General features: G+C 37.0%; 1 protein-coding gene across 4 annotated transcripts in view; it reads left to right on the forward strand.

Annotated features, from left to right (window-relative positions):
• Positions 1–21755, forward strand: part of LOC148829881 (protein shisa-like-1a) — a 93732-nt gene that overhangs the window by 59824 nt on the left and 12153 nt on the right. For 2 of the 4 annotated variants that reach the window (XM_088923427.1, XM_088923428.1), the window contains exon 4: positions 1017–1310. In XM_088923427.1, coding sequence (XP_088779553.1) covers positions 1017–1310 — 294 coding nt within the window. Of the gene's footprint in view, positions 1–1016; positions 1318–21755 lie in introns of those variants that run through there. The other 2 variants (XM_088923425.1, XM_088923426.1) reach the window with 1 other exon arrangement.

A 21755-nucleotide genomic window follows, 5' to 3' on the forward strand; every position in this document is an offset into this window, starting at 1 on the left:
ACATTGTGTATGCAGACTGTGTGTTGACACATAATTTACATCTTCATTACAAAATGGGGAAAAAAAGAACAATCAATGGTAAGATATACATTGTAGTTAAAAGAGTAGAATTTAAATTACAGGTTGTTAAGTTACAATTGTTTTCGGTGCTACTGAGGTCTCATTCAAAATATTGTGTACAACTGTGATCACCATATTATAGAATATATAGGATTTATTTTCCTTTGTAACCTAAACAACCTTCTTGTAATTTTTTAAGGTTCATGTAAACACTGAAATATAGATCAATTTCATCCTTGTACTGTATATATAAGACGTTTAACTCATATTTGTACACCTTTCTAATCACTTGATTGCACTGCTGAGCTTTCTTGCTGTCAGGAATTGTCTTTCCGGACCCTATGCAGACGACACAATCCGGGGTTGAGTGAGGAAACACTGGGGAAAAGGCATGCAGGATATGGGAATAAAAACAGGGGGGCATGTCCAAGGAGTGCTGGTAGTCGGGGTAGGTGTGAGCGAGGCAAACAATCCAGGGATGAGTCCAAAGAGAAATCCCAAAACAGGGCATCAGTCCAAGGCCAGGCAATCCATCTGAGACAGAAGATTAAAAACCAGAACCGGGTCGGGACCGGGAGGGGAACGGAAACGGAAACTTAAAACCATAACAGAGCCAGGCGCATCCAGGTCCCGGGCTTGCATGATGCGGGAACCAATGCAGAGCCCAGATTAGCATCAGCGTCTGGCTTTTAAGGGGGAACTGAAAAGGGGGCTGGAATAGGGAACAGGTGCGGGAGATTAAACAAACAAGGAAGGGCTGGAGCGCCCTTACGAGGAGGGGTTTGCAATCGTGACACTTGCTGTACTGATCATCATTGCCAGTTGTAACACGTCTTATTCTGAGTTATATTGAGATAATGTTGACTTTGAACAGATAAACACATTCCAGTCCTGCTCATCTTTGAACAATCCCAGTCTCACCCACCACTGCCCTTTCTCTTTGTCTCCCTATGCAGCAACTACACCGCTCTCATAGGAGTTTGGATCTACGGATTTTTTGTCATGGTCCTGCTTGCCCTGGACTTCCTGTACTACTCTGCAATGAACTATGAAATGTGCCGGTACTACCTGGCCAAGTGGGGCTTCGGAGGGCGGTGGCTGAAACAGGCACGGAGTCAGTGGAACAGTCCAGTACAGGGAGAGAATCAGCCATCCCTCCAGACAGCCCATCAGACCCCACAGCCCAGACACAGCCTCAGAGCGGAAGCAACCAGTCCCACACTCATGTCCTTCCACACCACGACAGCCTGGTAAGAAGCCCTGGAAGGTCTCACCTCATGCATTAAAAGTGCTATAATTTTGAGGAAAAACTAGCAATACAGTAGGTGCTGAACACAAGGTTGATACAGTACCAAATGCAAGAGCTTTAGCTTCACTTCTGTTACTGTACATGAAAGTTCCACTGTAGCAGGAATGCAACAGTCAATGTTATGATTCTAAGACTATTAACTTTATGAATTCACTTCTCATTCCTTTGGGTACTCTGACTTAGGAGCAACATTTCTATGCAAAATTAACCTTTACACTGATAAGCCAGTATTCATCTATAATAACAAAGGATTATTTATTCAAAGCATTGCCAGATTTGAGTTTCTTTCTTTAAAAAAGGAGCTAATTGAAGACAAAGGCCAAACTTTGGAGGCGCACGCTGTATTTTTTCTTCCAGAATTAGAGGACAGCTGTAACTACATTTACATTGTGCAATTAATTAATTCTAAAAGACTGCTATTGTTAGAATATAAAAGATATCCAACCAAATGGAAGCTGTATATTGAAAAGTACTGAGTGCATGAATGCATTACACCATACTTCTTTGACACACATTGTAATGAGTGTGTGATTTATATGACTTTCCTGGAATTCATTAAGAAATTCATACAGTGTCTTGTTAGCTTCCATTGCAGATAAGTTGCCATGGCATGCACAATGGAATGCACACTATTGGATATGCAATGTGAAAGCAATAGTATTTCATCCAGTGCTTTTTCAGTATGTTATACCTGTGGTTAATTTGCTGGTCCAATCGCAGGATTCACTTGAGTGATCCATACAGGTCTGGAGAGCCCAGATTGAGAAAAAGAAGATGTTAATGTTACTTACCATTACTTCCACACAGGAAACCCAAATGAACTTATTCATTCTGATGTAGCAAGCTGAAGCTTGGTTACAGCACCCTCCTTCCTGATAGTAAATTAGACACACCTGCCTTGATTAGTTAATTTGCCTCCTGTGGAATGGAGCCAGAAAAAGGATACATGTGATTGGCCCTGTGCATGATTGGAGAATCCTCAGGAAGAAGTTAGTATATAAGCAGTCAAGTGCAGTTAGCAGGGAGGTGTGTAAGATCCTACAGTTCAGGGAGGGTGAATGTGTTAGTGGCATCTAGAATTGTAGAAAGTTTAGATAGAGGAGTGTTTATTCAACTTCTGTGTTTTTAAGATCTGTGGCCATCTGGCAGTCCTACAGTACCTCCAGTTTAGATTTGAAAAGTTAGAAAGGTACAATGGAGACTTGCAAGGATTTTGTTTTGGATTGGATTCAGCAAGATGGATCCAGAGTGAATTTATCATTTTTAGTATGTACTGTATTCCTGGATTAGTTTGGATTCTCCATAGTCTCTATGGAGTAGTAGACTGATGTTTATAGTTGGAAACTGGGTGTTGAGAGTTAAGCCTCTGAGGAGAGAATACTGGCTTTGCTGTAGATGGGAGGGCCCGCCTGAGTGTGGCAGGGGTTTTGGGGAAGGAAAAGATAAGGAGTGTTTCGCTTTGCAACAAAAGTGTAGAACTAAGAAGAGTCTGTTCTAGCTGTTCCAGTAGGATACAGAGGACTGAAGAGTTCTTCCATAGGAGAAGAGGAACTGAAGATCTTTTGATGACTAACACCTCTAATATAATACTGCTACCACATTCATACATCTGTAGATTTCCATTAGTGTATACATAGAAAATATATACTGTGGAAAAACATGGGATTATACTTTCCTTATGGATATACATAAGGAGAAACAAGCACTTTAAATATACTGTATATGTACTCATTCTAATATTGTTCTGATATACAGTGGATTTATTTGTGTGAACTATAGTGTCACTTTTAAATATCAATGAAGGCAGGTCAGGATTTTAGCAATTTTATTGATACAGTATATATCCATATTAACCTAAGCAACTGAATTCAGAATCATAAATTAAGACATCAAGTATTTAGTATATCCCTTACTCACTTGAGGAGTACAGTGTTTGCAACTCTGAACAGTAATAGGGGCCTGCAGTAGCAAAGAACAGCAGGGAAGAGAGTTATGACCATCTAAAGCCATAGCCCTGCAGGAACTAGAAAACCTAGGAGACATCAGCCAGATGGCCAAAATCAACACTCACAAATGAAATTCCATTGTAACCCCAACACAAAGATTAAACAACCCCAGCAACTCCAACATTTCTGCAGATTTAATTAATTCAACCAAATTAACTTTCCTACACAGATTACACCATCCATAACTGCTCTGGTTATACATTTAATTTCCCTTCATTTCACCATAAACAAGGAACAAAACTATAATTGCCTTTAAACCATAGAAATAATTAGAAAGAAGTTATGCCAGAGGTCATTGTTTGGTCTAAAAACAAAGGTCTTTGGATAACAAGTACTGTAGGAAAAAAGTTGCATTTTAACTCAAAAAGCCAATAATTACATGTACGTGTGAATATTGAATTAGAAATTGTTCAGGACGTCAACCCCATCTGTTAGACTGCATTGTCTATCTTTCCCAGGATGTATTTCCCTAGTGGCAAGATAAAGCATGTGATCTGGATTTTCCTAAAAACAGGGCCCCATTATGGAAACCAGAGACGATGATAATTAAAGATCCTATGATGCAGATTGTAGTAGTGTGGGTGTAGATCTCATGAAGTGTTAAATTCCATTTTGGACTTACACAATCTGTCCTAACTATATTCCCCCCTAAATTCCATCTGTAAAGTAGCCGTTCTCTTCTTCAAATGATCTGCTGTGCAGTGTTGCAAATGGTGTATAATATCATCAATCTGTCATCCAGGATAGTGCTGCACTTCAGCAGTGGATATTGTTACTATTTTCTTTTTTTTCTGTCTTTTGGTTTCATTTAAGAACTATGAGCACCTACTAAATGGCCAAACTCTGTATGCAGCACAACTTGAAAACACAGGCGAAGTACTGTATCTGGGTGATGTACAGAATAAGGTAGAGTGAAAGTTCAAAACTGAGGGCAGAAATATTAATAGAGGTGTACACGGCAGGCGCCATAAGAGTAATTTAGGGAGAACTGAATATTTTGAAGCAGAATCCTGTCACTGAAAGCAGAGAGGAGAAGTGTGTGCCCCCCCTGTATTAGATGTGTACGTGAAGGAAAGGTCATGAGGAGTTCAAATAGTTACAGATGACAGGGTGACTGGATGCGTTTCAATCTGGAGGAACAGAAGAGGGTTAGGAGGATATAAGAGGGGAAAAAATGAGGTCAATAAGGCAGAAGAACTGCATTGCAGGAATGTGTGGGATGGAGAGTTACAAATAGCAAAGGTGATAGTATGCAAGTGAACAGACGGCAATAGAAGTTGTTGTCTACCACTCCTTAGTAAAAGTGATTACTGAAGGAGAGCTATGGGCTTAGCTAAAATCTGTGTGGTACTCATGAAAGGTGAGCCCACCAAAGCAGATGATGAGATCAAGAGTAATGGACAAAGTTCATTTCAGAAAAAGCGAGACAGAAATCAGAGATTGTCAGGCGTTTGTAAGGGAGGGGGTTGGCAAACTTTAGGGTAATGGGAAAAAGAGCCACAGTGTTCAGCTCTGAAACAAACACAGGAAGGTTGATGATGCAGAGGAGAAGGGAGGACAGGTTAATGTTCATACCTGCGATTAGTTGTTCATTAAGGGAGAGGCTGAGGGAGAGAAAGGGGCTTTCTGGGACTTGGGCCCACCAGTGGCATGTGGACCATAACAGGTGAAGGGACCACAGGGGATGAAATCAGAAAAAAGAGAGGAAGTCAAGGTCTGACACTGCCAGGTCGGACACCAGCATGGTGTCTTCTTGCAGATCAGACACATGCATCTATAACATTTATTTCTACAACCAGTTTGGGTCACTTTGTACTTATCAGGGTGGAACTTGCCAATTGTTCACCTAATTGTTCACCTACTGTTAGTTATTGTGATAGATTATTTTAATGGCGTCACTTTTGTTGACAATTTAACGTCTTCACTTTTTTCTTTGCCTTTTTATTGGCAGTCCATAATGTTGTTGCTATCTACTGTGACTGTTGACATGGTGGGCCCACAGCATCGACATTTCAGATTTGAACATCATTTTTCAACACATACTACTACTTGCTGTCTTCCATTAATTCCTCCAGACAGGAAGTACAGAACCTTAATTTACGTTATATCCAACCTAACTGTTGTTACCTAGGAGACAAAACAAGAAGCGTGTGTGTAAAATTTAATATGTTGATGTTGGATCATTCCTTTAGAACAGAGTGTTTAAAGAATCTTTAAAATCATTCCAGAAATGTAAAATAATTATTTAGAAGTACATTATTCCCTTTTTATGCTGATTTATTGCTTGTATGCATTTACTTCAAGAACAATATACTGTAAGACAGAGAAAAGAACAGTCTCCAATAGTGCAGACTATTTTGAGGCTATGGCACAAAAAAACAATAAGTAGGAAACGACACACATCTATCTGGGGATGGAGGCCCACTGGTTGAAGAGCAAGAAAGCAATTACGAAACTGTTACCCAGGGAAAAAATACTATTGAAAAAGATAAAAAGGAAATTATGCATAGTGAATGTACTAAATAGCTATTCTATTACTGGCTATTTCCTTCTAGGTTGAAATGTCAGGTAATTTTCTTGTCTTAGAAAAAAGTGCTGGAACTGCTTTGAAGTGAAAGTTTTTTTTGTGAGCTCGTGTCTCAGTGCTGCATTCTTTAAAGTATTCAAAACATCTCTCCATGGGAAGTGAAATGACACATGAAAGAATTATTGTGATGAAGTGTGTGAGAGCAAATAGTTATTCTCAAAGTGATTAGCCCATATACTCCATGCACAGTTTTGTTACACAGCAATATCGCAGAGAGAATGGAGTGTTGTACTGTATATAAATTGGTTTAACACTTAGGGGTTTGAAGGTGATAAAAAATACACACTTACTACAATAAAAAAGTGTCTATACCAGTGGTCATGTCGTTGGTAATCTCAGAAATTTTCATTAAAGGAGCTCTCGGCAGACAACAAGAATGTTCAGACCTCATTGAGCTTGGGACAATTGGACAAGCAGTGTGGACATATGGCATTCGAACAATTGAAGCCTCTGTTCTATTCAAATTACATCCTATCGGCCTGCCTATTCATCTCCTTTTCAGGGGTATCTTTAAATGAAGGATTCAGTTCAATTCTTCACTCCATAATCTCCAGTTTTAGCTATACTGCATGTTACATTATCTTTTCTGCTATCTCAGCTACTACATTTGCTGCCCTTACTAATCTTATTGACATTATGATAATATATAGTATTATGATTCTGCTAATGATGATGATAATGCTGATAAAATACATTTTTAGCAATACCAACAGAAACATCAGTGACCTTTAGCCCAATGATACTAAACCTGTGGCCCTTCCAGTAAGCTTTGTTGCACAGTCTCTTTAATTATTTAGTTGGTGATTAACAGGATCAAGATACCAACCAAAGAGTTGGTTATTACAAAAAAACTGCCGTGGAGTGGTTTGGAAGGACTGCAGGTTGAGTGTCCTTAACATAGTTCATCAATTATAAATGCCGCTGGCCACTTGCAGTAGCACCACAGCATGAAAAGTAACTCTTGTACCTCTGGCTTCAGACTACATACTCTTTTACAGAGAAAGCACATCATAAATTCTGCATAGAATTGCAGACAAATCCATCTGTTCTTAATAACCTCTAATTTCTGTTTCAATTGCCTTTGATGAAAGTCAGTACTTGGAAATCTGTCAGATTGTGAAGTCTGATTATTCCTTTTTTGGTGCTACTTTTTTTTCTATGAAATTAAAAAAAAACTAATCTCTCCATGTTTTACATTCAAGCAACACATAATTTGAAATGACAGAAACAAATAAATTAATAATGCATAGTACATATTACAGATTTGAAAAAACAACAAATGTTTTGCTTTATATATTTTTCAGCAGTAATCAGAGAATGATCAAAAGGCCCCACAAATAAAAAATAATTACAGTCTGTCTATTTGACTGCTGTAGTGGATATGGGGACGGTGGATCTCAATGACATGCTGTAGTTTAGACTAAGTGTGACCTTCTGTGGTCCTGGAGAGCTCCAGTCCAGCATGTTTTAAAGATCGCTCATATCACTCTCATACAGTATCTCTAAAGAAATGGATAAATTAATTTCATTTACCTTTGAAACACTCATCTTTTGACTAGTCACAGGCAACACAGCTCCATCCTAGAGGTACAGGCCCAATTGAAGGAGAGACACAACTTTTATGGGCAGTGTCACACAAATGCAAATGGACACTGAGAGGCGAGCTCTGGTATGACTCTTCCATAGGTTGTGCTCAGCTAATGTGTTGTATTTTGGGAATCTCAATGAAAATCAGCTAGTAACATGATCGAGGCTCAGACCCGTGGTCATAAGATGCCACCTACGATGAAGCAAGTATGGTAAAATGCAAGTTTAAGATTGATGAAATTTGAATTCTGATTGAGACGGACTGATCTGATTTTGTGGTGTCATCAGGAAAGACTGGTGTGCCTTCACAGCAGTTCCTCATCCTAGTTTGCAAACTTTTGAGGTTTACATTCTAGCATGTAGTGTAATACAGCAGCACATCTACTCAGGTTTATTCAAGAAAGCTTTTGAACAAGGGTACAAGGTTTGTAAGGAGCTTCATAAAACTGGTACATGAAAACATTTAGCCAAAATTTTAAAAATGTTATCCTGTCTGTAAAGTTCAGGCTATATTTTTAAATGCTGTGTACTTCAACAGGATTAGCCATTTTTGTTATTTATCTTGTAAAAACAAAGTTTTATTTAATTCAAAAGTGGAAGTTATAATTGAATTTGCCAAAGTCAGAGTGGGTTTGCAAAGATCACTTCAATATACTAATACAAAGGGAATAGGTGTGTATTGTTAATGGTGATGAAGAATTCATAACAAGTGAATAAGAGTTTAGAGGTTTATTCTCTTTATTTAGGCCTATTGGTAAGAGAACAGATTTAAAAATACAAATTATCAGACATATAGAAGTAAATATTTCTTATTGCTATCACTGAGTGAATCTTATTTGTAAAATGTACCTGACAAGATTTTATTTTTGCTACAAGAATTCCTTTTTTCTGTTCAGATCTTTGTTCCTAAAGATCTTTTCCCATATGCTCCAAATTTCCTCCTCTTTCTTCATTTCAGTGGAGACAAAAGGAGCACTTTTCCCTGTGTGGAATTAAATACATGGGAAGCTGTTTAGACTGTGCTTTGGGATCTGTTTCATGTCAACTTTCTGTTGTAATGCCAGAACCTTTATTTCAATTAGTATTGTGTGCTCCTTATTCCATTTCTAAGCAATTTACATTTTTCACTAGTTTCTCACATCATTCGCAATGGCTAAAATCTTTTTTATCATGAGTAGCACATCTCACCCAGGAGCAAGGCAGACTAAAATGAGTGTTCAGTGAGTCCCTCTGTGTCCTTGGATCCTCTTAAAACCTAGTACTGTAAACTTGTGCAATGTACTTCTCAGCTACCAGTACCGAGAAAACACAACTCAACTAAGAGATCTGCATCTGCCATCACCTGTGCCTGCTTCATACAAGGTAGTTATTCAAAGAGATACTGTACACCCACCCCTCTAACCCCTAAAGCCAGTTATTCACCTGAGCCTCAGTTAGAGTAGTTATACAAATATCTGTTGGGATCTGACATCCAAATGCTGATTCCAGCTCACTATCTGATTAAGTATGCTGTCGTATTAATGCTGAATATGGCATATTTTCTATTTATGATTAATGAGTAGAAATATCTGTTTTTTAAATCAGGACACAAAGTTCATTTTAATAGACTCGTTACTTTTAACACATTGCTCAAAATCAGAATATCAGAAGTCTAAATTCAAGCTTCTTGTGCAACATACTAAGAATTTTGTTTTCAATATGCATGTGCTGTTTTCACTAGATTTTAATGTTTGCGTGTTTTTTAGAGTGTAGACGCTCGCCTTTTTGCTTTTGATTTCTAATGTCTTTAACTTGTGCACTGATGAGAGGCATACATCAGGTCAGAGGGCAATCACTAATCTGTTGTTTTGCTTGTTATTTTTTTAACACTCAAAAAATGCACAATATGAGCAGAGTGTTAGTTGTCTAATGCACTGTGGTGCAAACAATCACAATCTCAATGGCTTGGAGATATTTAAGGACTGGAACTGAATGTCGGAGACTTGCGCTGAAAACATTAAACAGCTGTAAATATAACACAACAAAGGCATCCAAGCAGGACAAAGTTACTTCCATCAGTTCATTCACATTTTTATATCATTTTGCTTTATAGCTCTTTTGGAAGGGTCTGGTTTATTTTCAGCAATGGTAAAATAACTTCGATTGTATGTGGGGAAAAAGAAGAATATCAAATCCTAAACACAGTTAATTAGAGACAGAATTATAGCTGATCGTCCTGTTGGGTTCCATTGAACCACTTACAGTAGTAACTATGTTCAGTATCAGTCTACACATTGTACAGTTGCTAAAGGAGATGAGCAAACAGAAACAATTAAAAAAGCTGAGGACAAAACTATAGTTATTGCTGGCAATTAGATTTTCTAAACAATTTGACTTGCGTACTGTAAATGAGAACATACTGTATGATGAATGGGTTTACCAAGGTTAGAAGACTGGCAGTTTCAAAGAGCTGTTCATGTTAGGGATTGTTTTTTTTTTGTCTTTTTTATTTTAGTCAGTGCCTGGTCTTAGGAAAGCCACAGGTTACAGTTCATAGCAGACTTCCTAATGAGAGGATGTTGTTAAAATGGTTCCTGGTCGCCACTTAATCCCAGAAACTATAAACTGAATCAGTTTAATCTTGTAAAAACTATGAAAACCATATCTTTTTTTTAAAACATCCTTCTATTTTTCTGGTCTCTATAAGTTGCCTGCCATCTGTCCCATCCTTTATTTGAAAAGGGTGCAGGCATCACTTTCCTTTTCGGCTCAGAAAAGAAGATATTTCTGCCTCAAACCTTCCTTGATTTTTATTTTAGTAAAAAGGAAGCAATCTCTTATTTCGTCTGTGGAAGCCACACTTTTTAGCTCATGTAAAATTGCTCCTATGTAGCCCCTTTTTAGCATGACAGGATTTTTTCTCTGTCAGGATCTCCCTGACAGACCCCTGGGCCAAACCTTTTAATCTAATTTGAAGCTGATGCACTCAGTCTTCCAAGCCTAGTAAATTAATTATGCTCTGCCATGCAAAATAATTTCAGCTTCCATGCTTATTTAAATATTAGGGAAGAGCGCTCTAATACTGTGTAATATATGCTTCAGTTCTTGTCTGATTGTTATGTAGGAAAATACCCTGCACTTCCTGACTCTCTTATAACCTTCCATTGTCTCAATCCCACTAAATAACAGCTACTGTATGATAATGGTAAAAGTAAAACAAATCCATTTAATTTTGAGAAAGTTTCTTGTTTTAACATTTTATGTTGCTTATGAAATAATTTCACACTTCGATGAATTAAAAGAAGCTGTGTTATACGAGAGAAAGAGAACAAATAATAACTGGGACCCTTGCTTTTAATCCTGTTAATGTCATTACAACCCCAAACAAAAGCTAAAAATGTGACACAAATGCACAAGCGAAACAGAGTATGAAAATGAAAAAGGGGAACTGAGATCCAAGTTACAATATTAATTCTTTTTTTATTTTATTTTTTATTTTAGAGAACAAAACAAAACCATTTTACATATGAACCAAAGCCTTACATCACTAATACAGAAATATCTTTTGGTAAATAGACTCCTAGATATCACATTGAACTTTGGTCCCACTTAAGGTGGTATTTGCTCTTTAACAAATCGGGAGGATTGTAATTAAAAGTTAGAATTTGTGTTTTTTGAACATTTAACTTATAGCCTGCCAGCAAGCCAAAGCCATCTAAGAGTTTCATTAGTTCTGGAAATGAACTAGTGGGATCCTCCAGATATAACAAAATGTAATCAGCGTACAGTGCTATCATGTGCTCATTCCTCTGTAAGAAATACCTTTTATTTTGCTATTTTGTCGTATCCACTGGGCTAGTGGCTCTATATATAGCAAAAAGCAATGGAGATAAAGCCTTGTCTAGTCCCTCGTTCTAAAGTTATTCTATCAGATAAATAACCATTCATTTTAATTTGTGCTGTTGGTCTATCATTTAAAGTTTGAATACCTTTGATAATATTTTCACAAAAATCAAACCTACCTAAGACCTTATAGAGGTATTTCCAACTAACAGAGTCAAAAGCTTTCTCAGCATCTAGGCTCATCAAAGAAGCTTCTAAATTATATTGCTGAATATTGTTCATGATATGCAATGTGAGTCAAATGTTTTCATGGGTTTGTCTATCTTGAATAAACTGTATACATTTTAACTTGCTGTATAAATTTTATAATCCACATTAAGGACTGAGATTGGTCTGAACGATCCACAATCTAATCTATCTTTCCCCTCCTTAGGGATAACTGAGATGATGGCCTCTCTCCATGAAGGGGGCATTTTTCCATCAATTAATGCCAAGTTACAAGCAGAAAGAAGATTTGGTATTAATTCTGCTTGGAAGGTTTTTTTACCATTCCAAATTAAAACCATCAGTTCCAGGTGATTTATTAGCTCTGAGGCTCGTAATCACTGAATTCAATTCTTCTGGTGTTATCGTCGCTTTTAATATATTATTTTGATCTTCCGTAAGAGTTGGTAAACTGAGATATTCCAAAAAAGTATCCATCTTTTCTTCACTTTCTGAATGGGGTTATGTATATAATTTTCTGTAATAATTTGTAAAAGTGTTTTGGATTTCTTCCCATTTATATAATACACCATTACAGTTCTGGTCCTTTATTTTATATATTGTATTATTGGTCTGTTGTTTTTTTAATTTTCTTGCCAACAGCTTTAGTGATTTTGACCCTGACTCGTAATATTTTTGTCTAGTAAATATATATATATTTTCAATTTCCTGTGAATATAAGACATCTATTTTTTTCTAAGCCTCTTTATTTCTTACATGCTTTTTGAGTCCTGTTTTTCTTGATGTTTTTTCTCCAAATCTTTTAACTTTATATTAAGATTAGATAATTGTAATTGCTTTACCTTCTTCTTATGACTGCTCAGAGCAATAATTTAACTGCCCTTAATGTGTCCCATATCATCTCTGGTCCCACTTCCCCATTATCTCCTCTAAAAATATTTTTATTTTTTGTTTTATCTGTTCTTTACATTGTGGATCGTTCAACAGACTGGAGTTCATTCTCCATGTTGTATTTCCACGATTATTACTTAATCGTATGGACAATGACACAGGAGCGTGGTCTGAAAAATCAATTCTATCAATATCGCAATCTTGAATCCTATGTCTATCTCTCGTGTGTATAAAAAAATAATCAATCCTTGAATATACTGAATGAGGGAAGGAATAGTGAGTGTAATCCCGACCACTTGGATAGAAATCTCTCCAAAGATCTATTATTCCCATTTCCCCCATCAGTACATTAATCTTTTTATACAGTGACTTATCTCTCTGAGAAGATATATTTGTAGAATCGAGCCTGGGGTTAAGACGCACATTCCAATCACCTCCACAAATCGGTATCCCTTGTGCACTAACCATCAAATCGAACATGTTTTTATAAAATTAAAATCACTACCAGGTGGGGCATATACATTAAGTAATGTTAGTAATTTCCCTTCCATTTTTCCCAATACTAATACATATCTCCCCTCCTTATCTTTAACTTCTGTAAGCAACTCAAATTGAACCTCCTCTCATATGGCCAGATTTATATGAGGAGAAATAGATTTTTGAGAAACCCAATCTCCTTAATTTCTCATGTTCCAATACACTCAAATGTGTTTCTTGTAAAAAAGCAATATGAGCCCCTTCTTGCTTCATTTTAGACAAAATCTTACTTCTCTTAATAGGGTTAAGTACTCCATTAACATTAAATGTAACTATTTTAAGGTCTTGCTTGGACATATTTTATGTAAGTGGTAGAACTTTCAAACTATCTCTCATACGACATATGTTTCATATTGTTAAACATCCTCTTCCCATCATTTTTTTCTAATAATGCAACACAAACAAAAAACACAGTAAACAAAAACATTAACCAAACAGTCTTAAACAAAACTGTATCCATCTCCGTCTTGTTTACAGTACTTTCTTCCAACTGTGGGATTCTTTTCAAATGAACCCTGTATGGGCTTCTCTTTTTTTTTAAAAAAAAGAAAGTCCGTTAGGGAAGTCCTCCTTCTCCTCTGGAGGAGGGCCCTTAAGCAGGCGGCGCGATGGCAAATCCAAACTTATATTACAAAAAGAAAAAAGAGGGTAACCAAAAAAATTAAAAGTCACTCTAGTCGTAATCACCAGATATCTATCCCGACATTTACAAATTCTCTTAAACATAGCTGGAAACTTATAAAAAAAAACTACACAATTAAATCCGGGCCAACTTTTAACACCTCACTGTATCCATTTTCTTCAATCTTGCGAGGGGGATCTCCGCCTGAAACTCTGTAGTTTCTTCTTATATTGCTGTTTCGAGGACTGGTCTTTCCCAGGGCCACCCCATCTGCCAGCCTTCTGCCAAGTAAACAGTCGCTCGATTTCTTCTTCCAGTGCTGGCGCTGGCGGTATAACTTGTACTTTAACTTAAAGTTTAAGTTCCCACTCTGCCATGTCCTTTGTGGCTTCTGCTGCTGAATGGTATAGGCAGGTGCCGTCTTCATAGAACACCCGTAGCCTCGCTGGAAACGGAGTCTGAAATTTTATTTTCTGCGATTTCAGCACCTTTTTTACTTCAGAATATTCCATATGTTTTTTGAGTTCTGTCGGGGGGTAATCATGATACACATAAAATCGTTTGTTATTATGGAAAAGTTCTTTCTTTTGCCAAGCTTTACGCAACACCTTTTTCATCTTGTAGCTTAAAAACTTGGGCGACAATGGAGCGTGGCTTGGCGTCAGGGCCTCTAGATCTCGGCGCTAACGCTCTATGCGCCCTTTCAATTCCCAGTTCCACATCCTTCGGTAAATCAAGTTCCCCCCTCAGCAGATTTTCAAGGAAGGTGACCATGCAGTGACCCTCCAATTCTTCGGGGATTCCGTAAATCCGAATGTTTTCCTGGCGCGATCTTCCTTCCTGGTCTGTTAATTTCGTTTCCAAAGTCATTTGCTGTTGCAAGAGCTTCTTTATCAAATTTTCTGTTAAGACCCTTGTTTCCATTTCTTCGATCCGTCCCTCTGCCTTATCCAGTCTCTTATTAACCTTGCTCAGCCCCTGTTTAATATCCGCAAGCTGCTCTTTATTGTCCCGTCTGAAGTCTCTAAGTTCGTATAATATTTTCTGAAGACTGGAGTCTGTGCCATCTTGTTCAGAACTCGCTGAGCTGCTCCGACTGCAGTCAGAAGTCGCAGTTTCGACATTTTCCATGGTCGGTAGTTTTCTCCTGCTTCTCCTGACAGCCCCTACAGCCATAGTTATTATTTTTTCTAACATAATGTAGAAAAAATAACTTTTTCAGGGCTTTATTACAAAATTGTCCAGCGGTGATCCGAATTATGCTGCCATTCCCGTCCGCATCCTAACCGGAAGTCCTACAATATTAATTCTATTAACTTGACTGTCACTTTATTTTAGGTAGCAGTAGGACCTTTAGTTATGCTCAGGGTGAAATGATTTGCTTGTGAATTCTTGTGAGGCTTTTCACTACTATCAATTATTATGGTAGTGGAATATGGAATATATGGAATTTACCTTTGAAGCTTGGGTTCTGCCTATGAACATTCTGTTTGTTAAAGTGTCATTTTATTGTTCACTTGTGAATTTCTTAACCACTCTCTTTCTTCTTGGCAGGCTGCATGAAGTTTTCTCCTTTCACATGTTGCAAGAGTTTTGCTACATCCTCCATACCTGGTACAATTTGTATTAGTTCCTGTTTTCTTTTGTTTGTCAATAACAGCCCACAAAGTTCTTTTCTATCACATTAAACTGTCATTCTGCTACTTTTTTGGGTGGCTTTTCCTACATTTAGTTGGGCAACTGCCATTTCAAGATTACTGACATACTATTCAAATTATTTTGTTGCTTTTTTTAAACACTTCTGAACTTAGAGGTCTGAACACCTGAATATGTTTATTTGTTCTGCTGTCAATAAACTATTTTCAGTCATGATTACTGTCCAAAATTGAGAACAAATAAGTTTCATATTAAATGTGCCAATTGTTTTTTTACATTTAAAAATGCCCATAAATATTTTATGTGGTATTTTGTCATGGTACAATATGCATGTTATGTAAGAATTGCAGACTTTCTAAAAAAAATGTATCTCCAACTTAATCTGTTTGTATTGAGAGAGAGAGAGAGATTTATGGATATGCAGATGTAGCTGTTGGATTCCAGAGTCTGAACAGAGTTAATGAAATATCTAAATATATTTTATATAATTATATCATTATTGCTTGATGCACCTGTGTACAATCAAAACAGTTCAAGACAATTTAATGTCTGGCCCACAATGCACATTATTCATCACCTGGATTTCTTCTCAGATGTTCCACAGAGACTGATAATCAGAGGTTCTGTAAACACAATATATCATTTCCAAGAAACTGCCTTCAGTTTAATTCTCTCATTCATGCTGTCTCTTAAATACAGATATTTTAATGAGCATAGAAATTCAATGGAAGGTTGTTAAGTCATGTTTGGCAGTGTGGCCTAGGCCAAACCTGCCTTTTAAAAATGGTGATCTTGCTTAGATGTTTATCCCAAACCCTTCCCCCAGAGGTTTTCTTCATTATATTGCTGAGAAATAAAAGCTTGTGATCTCTCCAAAGTCCTTACGAGAAACAAAACATTGTTTTTATTGATTACAAAGGCCCGTGTGTCAAAATCATGTTGTATCTTTCCTTCTCAATCACTGGCTTGGTGGAATATTTACAGTATGAGGGAAGAAATAAGATCCCTAAGGGTCCACACTGATACCATTTCTTTTGGTTTACAGTTCTCTCTTTGTTTTCTTTTCTCACTGGCTTCACCCTGTGTCTCTCTCGCTGAGCTCCCTTTCTTACTGCACTCCACTCTTCCCTCTCACTGCCTGACTCACACTCTCTTTAATATACCTGCTCAACGGTGCAGACGAGGTATAGTGAAAACTGAATGCTGGAGTTCAAGGTTGTTTTTCCCTGGTGAATCCTAATGAAGTTTAATGGGAATTATGCTGCAAAGCATGTAAGGGTTGTAGTTACATGCTTACAGTAATATGTATTAATTGCTGTTGTGCTTTTTTCATACTGTATATGCTTGTAATAAGCTTTGTACTGCATATGCAACAAGAAGAATTTTGATATTTGAAGATTTCATAAAGCATTTCTGTATCCTAAGTGTTGTAATACAGTATGATAAGAGGTAATTGTGTACCCAAGAAATGTTTGTATACCTCCAGTATAGTTATGAAATTTTCTATTTCTTACCATGATGCCCTTATTTAATGGAAACTTGTCTTTTCTTAAATAACAAAAAGGATTTTTATTTACCAGTTCAGTCTATTTTGAGATGTATCTGTAAGGATGCAGTAGGAAAAATTATTAAGAATCAGTGTATGAAATAATAAGTGAACCACTTGTGTATTTAATACAAAGTAGGGCTTGATTTGTATTAAATATTGATATTGATTAAATAATTAGGTAACAGGTAAACAAGGATTGTATTTAAGTAGTCTTGTCCTACAGTACCTGTATATACTGTAATGGTCAAAACGTCATGAGTTTGATCTTCAACATACAGATTCATGAAAAAGCATCATTCCAAAATCAAAAGAAATTTTAGAGGACCTGCAATCAAAAAGAGTTATTAATGCACATCTGTCACAAGAGTCTTACAAAACCATTCGTAAACATTAGGGAAAAAACATTGCTGCCTGTCTCAAGCTTGCCAAAGAGGATGATCCACAAGACTACAGGAAGAAAGTTCTGTGAACAGAAGTCAGAGTCAAAAGTTTAATTTTTTGGCCAAAATGAAATTAAAGTTTCTTCCAACAGAAGAAACTCATTCTGATCATGAAATATGGTGAGAGTTCTGGAGATAATTTGTTGCCTCAGGACCCAGACTACTTGCCTTCATTGCTGGAACCATGAATTGTATCAGGGCATTCCGAAACAGAATGTCAGGCTGTCCATTTGTCTTTTGATGCTGAACTGAAAATTGGTCATGGAGCAGGACAACACATTAATGTTGTAGCCAATCCACAACAACATAGCTGAAAAAGAGGAAATTTCACATTTTTGGATTGGCCAGGTAAAAGACCGATTAAACTTCATTGAAATGAATGAAAAGATCTGAAACAAGCTGTTCATTCCTCTGTAAGGACGAATGGGCCCACATTTCTGACTTGAGATACTGAAAAAAATCTTATTGCAATAATCTATGAGACAAAAAGAGGTGCCATCAGATACTGAATCTAAAGGTTCAAATACTGTACTTATTCACACAAAGTTTTTTACTGTTGGATTATTTTTATTAATTAAATAATGCAAATATATATTCTATCTTCATGTTGTTCAGGTTATCTTCAGGTTTTATTAAGATTTTCATGAATATCTCATTTTGATTTTGGTCCTAAATATGTAAGAATAAATAATTTAAGGGGTTCACTAACTTTTTGTCTCAGCACTGAATATGCACTGTACACAGTATGCCTTTACCAGACCTTATTGTATTGATAAACATGAAAGTGTAAAAGATAAGACAATAGGAATGTTTGTTCAAAATTAGGAAAAACCTATTCAACTGTTAAGCAATTTTACAGAACATGCCCATTACAATATTAATCTTATGAGACGTGTGTATTTTATGTATGAGACTTATGTATTTTACGGGTGAACAAAGAAAACTCTACAAAGGAATAAGCAAAAACAAATAAGTGGTTTTAAATTGCTTTTCATTCTCATGTTGCCATCCCTGAGGCTGTGCAGTTCATATGCACAATGCAGAAGATTAAAAACATCCAGTGCACAGAAATAAAATCGGTATAAAAAACAAGCATGGCTGTATAGTATAGCCTGGAGCCCTGGCAGTCATGTGAAAATCACTTTAGAGGGGCAAAGCAAACTCCCCAGGGTGAAGTTTGTATGCTGACTGGGAATTGCTTCCTTGCAGCACAGGAAATAAATTCTCTTAAAACCAAAAGTCCAGAAAAGGAACTGAAAACTAACAGTAGGCTAATGCTTGTAGTATTGTCTGTATTTCCTTAGATCCATCTATTTGTCAAAAACTACTGTAACATAATGAGTGGGAAATTTCTCTATAACATGAAACACGATCTAATGACTAGCAACGTAATTTTATTTATTTAATGGATGTGGAGCAGTAAGTCTCAGGAAATGTGATTACTGGTGTGCTGTGGACATATTTCATTGTTTGTCCAGAATACAGAAGACTTTGTATGTCTAATGAGGGCATCAAACTTGTTTACAAAACCATGGTTGGATCAGTCTCGCAAGCCTGAATCTCAGATCAATCAACATCATAGAAGAAGTTAATTTGTGCATTAAATGTTGAGGATGATTGAAATTAGTGAGTACAGCAACGCAATTATGAATTTAAATCAAAGAATTCAAAGACCCATCCTTCTTCACCTCTGGTGTAACTCTTCAAGAGAGGTTGCAAACAAGAGAAAGTATTTTGGCACATCTCTGATTTGGTTATGTAGTAGCTAACTGAATCTAAAAGTTCATCCAGCCATTCCTTTAAAAAGCCCACAGTTTAAGGCTCATTAATTTGGCTTTGGATGCCTGTTCCAGATAAAGCTCTGTGTGCAAAGCAGTATTTCACATTCTCTGTTCTAAATTAATCCCCTTTTAGTTTACAATAATTACCCTGTGACCTTGATTTGCCATGCACGGCTGAATAGTCCCCTGGGTTAACCCTATTTATGCTTATATTTATATGCTTTCTTCTCAGTTTCCTTTGTTCTAAACTAAACATATTTAGCTCCTTTAACCTCTGCATATATGACAATAAATGACCCTCAAACCACGGATCACTCTTATTGCTGTTCTTTGACTTCTTTCTAGTTAATATAGTTAATATATCATTTTCTGTGGTAGGGTGACCAACACTGAACACAATATTGTGCAAGGTCTTATTAAGCACTGTGAAGCTCGACTATAACTTGCCTGAGATTCAATTCCACATTTCTTCTTACATACTGTACATAAGTATTCAGTTTCTTTTTTATGGTTTCCCCACATTGTTTTGATGAGGATGTGAAAGAATCTACAGAAATACCCAAATCCTTTTCATGCATAGCTTTCTGAACTTCAGAATTATGTTATGCATAGTGTGCATTTGTTCCTACTAATTCTGTGGATAAATTTGCACCTAAAAATTTAATTTAATTCCCCAAATATGCAGACTTTAACAAACCACATGCACAAAACAAAGGATTTTAACAAAAATTCCAAACAAATCTGTAATTACTTTTTCTTCAGCAGATGTAAATGAATCAAATGTCCTTTCAATATTTGATTTCATTCAATATCGTCTCCTGTAGGTGTTTGTACAGTACTTTGTTTATACTAAATACAATCTCTTGTTGATATTACTATCATCTTTATGTATAAAGAGATCAAATGCATGCATGTAATGACCTAAGAGTTTAGTCATGAACACAAGCCAGATATTCACTTCTATATTGATGGCTTACAGTTGTATATTCATGGAAAACCTGGTGAGTGTTTAAGTATACACATCTTGTTAAATTGTTTTGTCAGCATCAAAATATGGATGTCTAAAATTGGTTTTATCTATGGATGTTTTTGTATTTGAGCTCAGCTACAGGAAAGGTCCTGGATTAAGATTAAGTTTAATTTTTTTAATTTAATTTTTTTTACCTCCAATGTGAAGTTTGATCTAAGAAACAAAGGCATCATCTTTGATAAAGGACATCAGGAATACTGTGTTTATCTATATACAGTATATATTAGTGAATTGTTGCTAAAATAGGGTACTTTCTATCACAGTGTGCTCTGTGAGAGAGCAACCATCTTATCTCAAAATTCAGACCTTGTCGTGTGCGACCATTTTAATTGGGGAAAACCTGCAAAATGAGCCATGGCTGGTCTAAATAAAGAATTAGCGCTCAGCGTGAGTGAAATTCCACGTGAGAAAAAGGAGCTGTTGGGATAGGCTCTGTATGGAATTATTCATACTAATTAAGAGGCTTATAAAGCTGGTTGGGAGGCAAAGGCTTTTAGTTTAAGCTCCAGCCTAGACTTAAGTAGGGGTTGGAGGAAATGCTTGCTAGCAAGGATTTTACAGGCTTACAAGCCTGTGGAACTCGGTGAGCTAGGGAAGCATAAGAAGATACAGTTTAAGTTGTGCTATGGAGTATCCCAGCTTCTCGACCTGGGGAAAAGGTGTGGAGGCATTAGCTTTTGGAGCACGTCATTTCCTGGCGAGACAGTAGTGTATCTTCTCCACACAACTAAGAGAGGAGTCAAGATGGCACCAGTTGAATCTCGGGTACTGCCTGTTCTTGGCCATGAGCGGTCTCCAAGTTAGAAAATAGCAACTATAAAAAAGTCCCACTGCTGCTGTGTCGGAGATCCAGGTGTCAGTTACCAAGAGCCTCTTTTTTTTCCCAGGCTCAAATGGGAAAGTGAAGACCTGGTGTTTGGTAAAGAGTGAGTTTAGAGTTGGAGAGAAGACTGAGAATTGGGTGACGACAAAGTTAATTGAGTTGAGTCCAGTGCCCGGTGATTATTGGAGAAAGTTTGGGTCATAAACTCTTCCGTGACGAACATGATTGAGCAGAGCCAAGGGAGGAGTAACAGATGGAGGTGTGGCTGTCCCTGGAGGGGACCAACAAATAAGAACTAGGATCACTGAGGCTTTACAGTAGGAAAGAACAGGACCAACTTCGTAAAAGATGCAAAACTAAAGTAACATACAGTGGCATTGCAGTTACATTGCAGTTGCATATGTGTCGGCATTTGTCACACAAACTGAGTGATAGAAATGGTGTTTTTGTTACATTTACTGGCCTGGAATGTAACCTCCTCTCCCTTGGTGGCGAATGCCGCTGATGTCTTTATAAAAACAGAGCTAAGATCTCCTAATGCCTCAACAGTGCTGTCTTTGCAGTGGCTCTGAGTAAAATACAGGATTGACTTTAAGACTTTATTGATCAGCTATAAAGCACTAAACAAAATGGAAATCTGGTTTCCCCCTGCGAACCACAGCCTTGAGTTAGGATAGGCTTAAAAACAAGGCTAAACCTTGACAAACTTGGCTTTCAGAAGAAAGGTCAGAATGCTTAAGTTAAACTCTTATCACAAAATCAGCATTTCCTTGATGTGTAGCCAACTAAGTTACAATAAACCTTCTCTTTCAAGTAGACTTATCTCGTTA

This window comes from Atractosteus spatula, chromosome 8 (genome assembly GCF_055471065.1).
Source record: "Atractosteus spatula isolate fAtrSpa1 chromosome 8, fAtrSpa1.hap1, whole genome shotgun sequence".
Lineage (NCBI taxonomy): Eukaryota > Metazoa > Chordata > Actinopteri > Semionotiformes > Lepisosteidae > Atractosteus > Atractosteus spatula.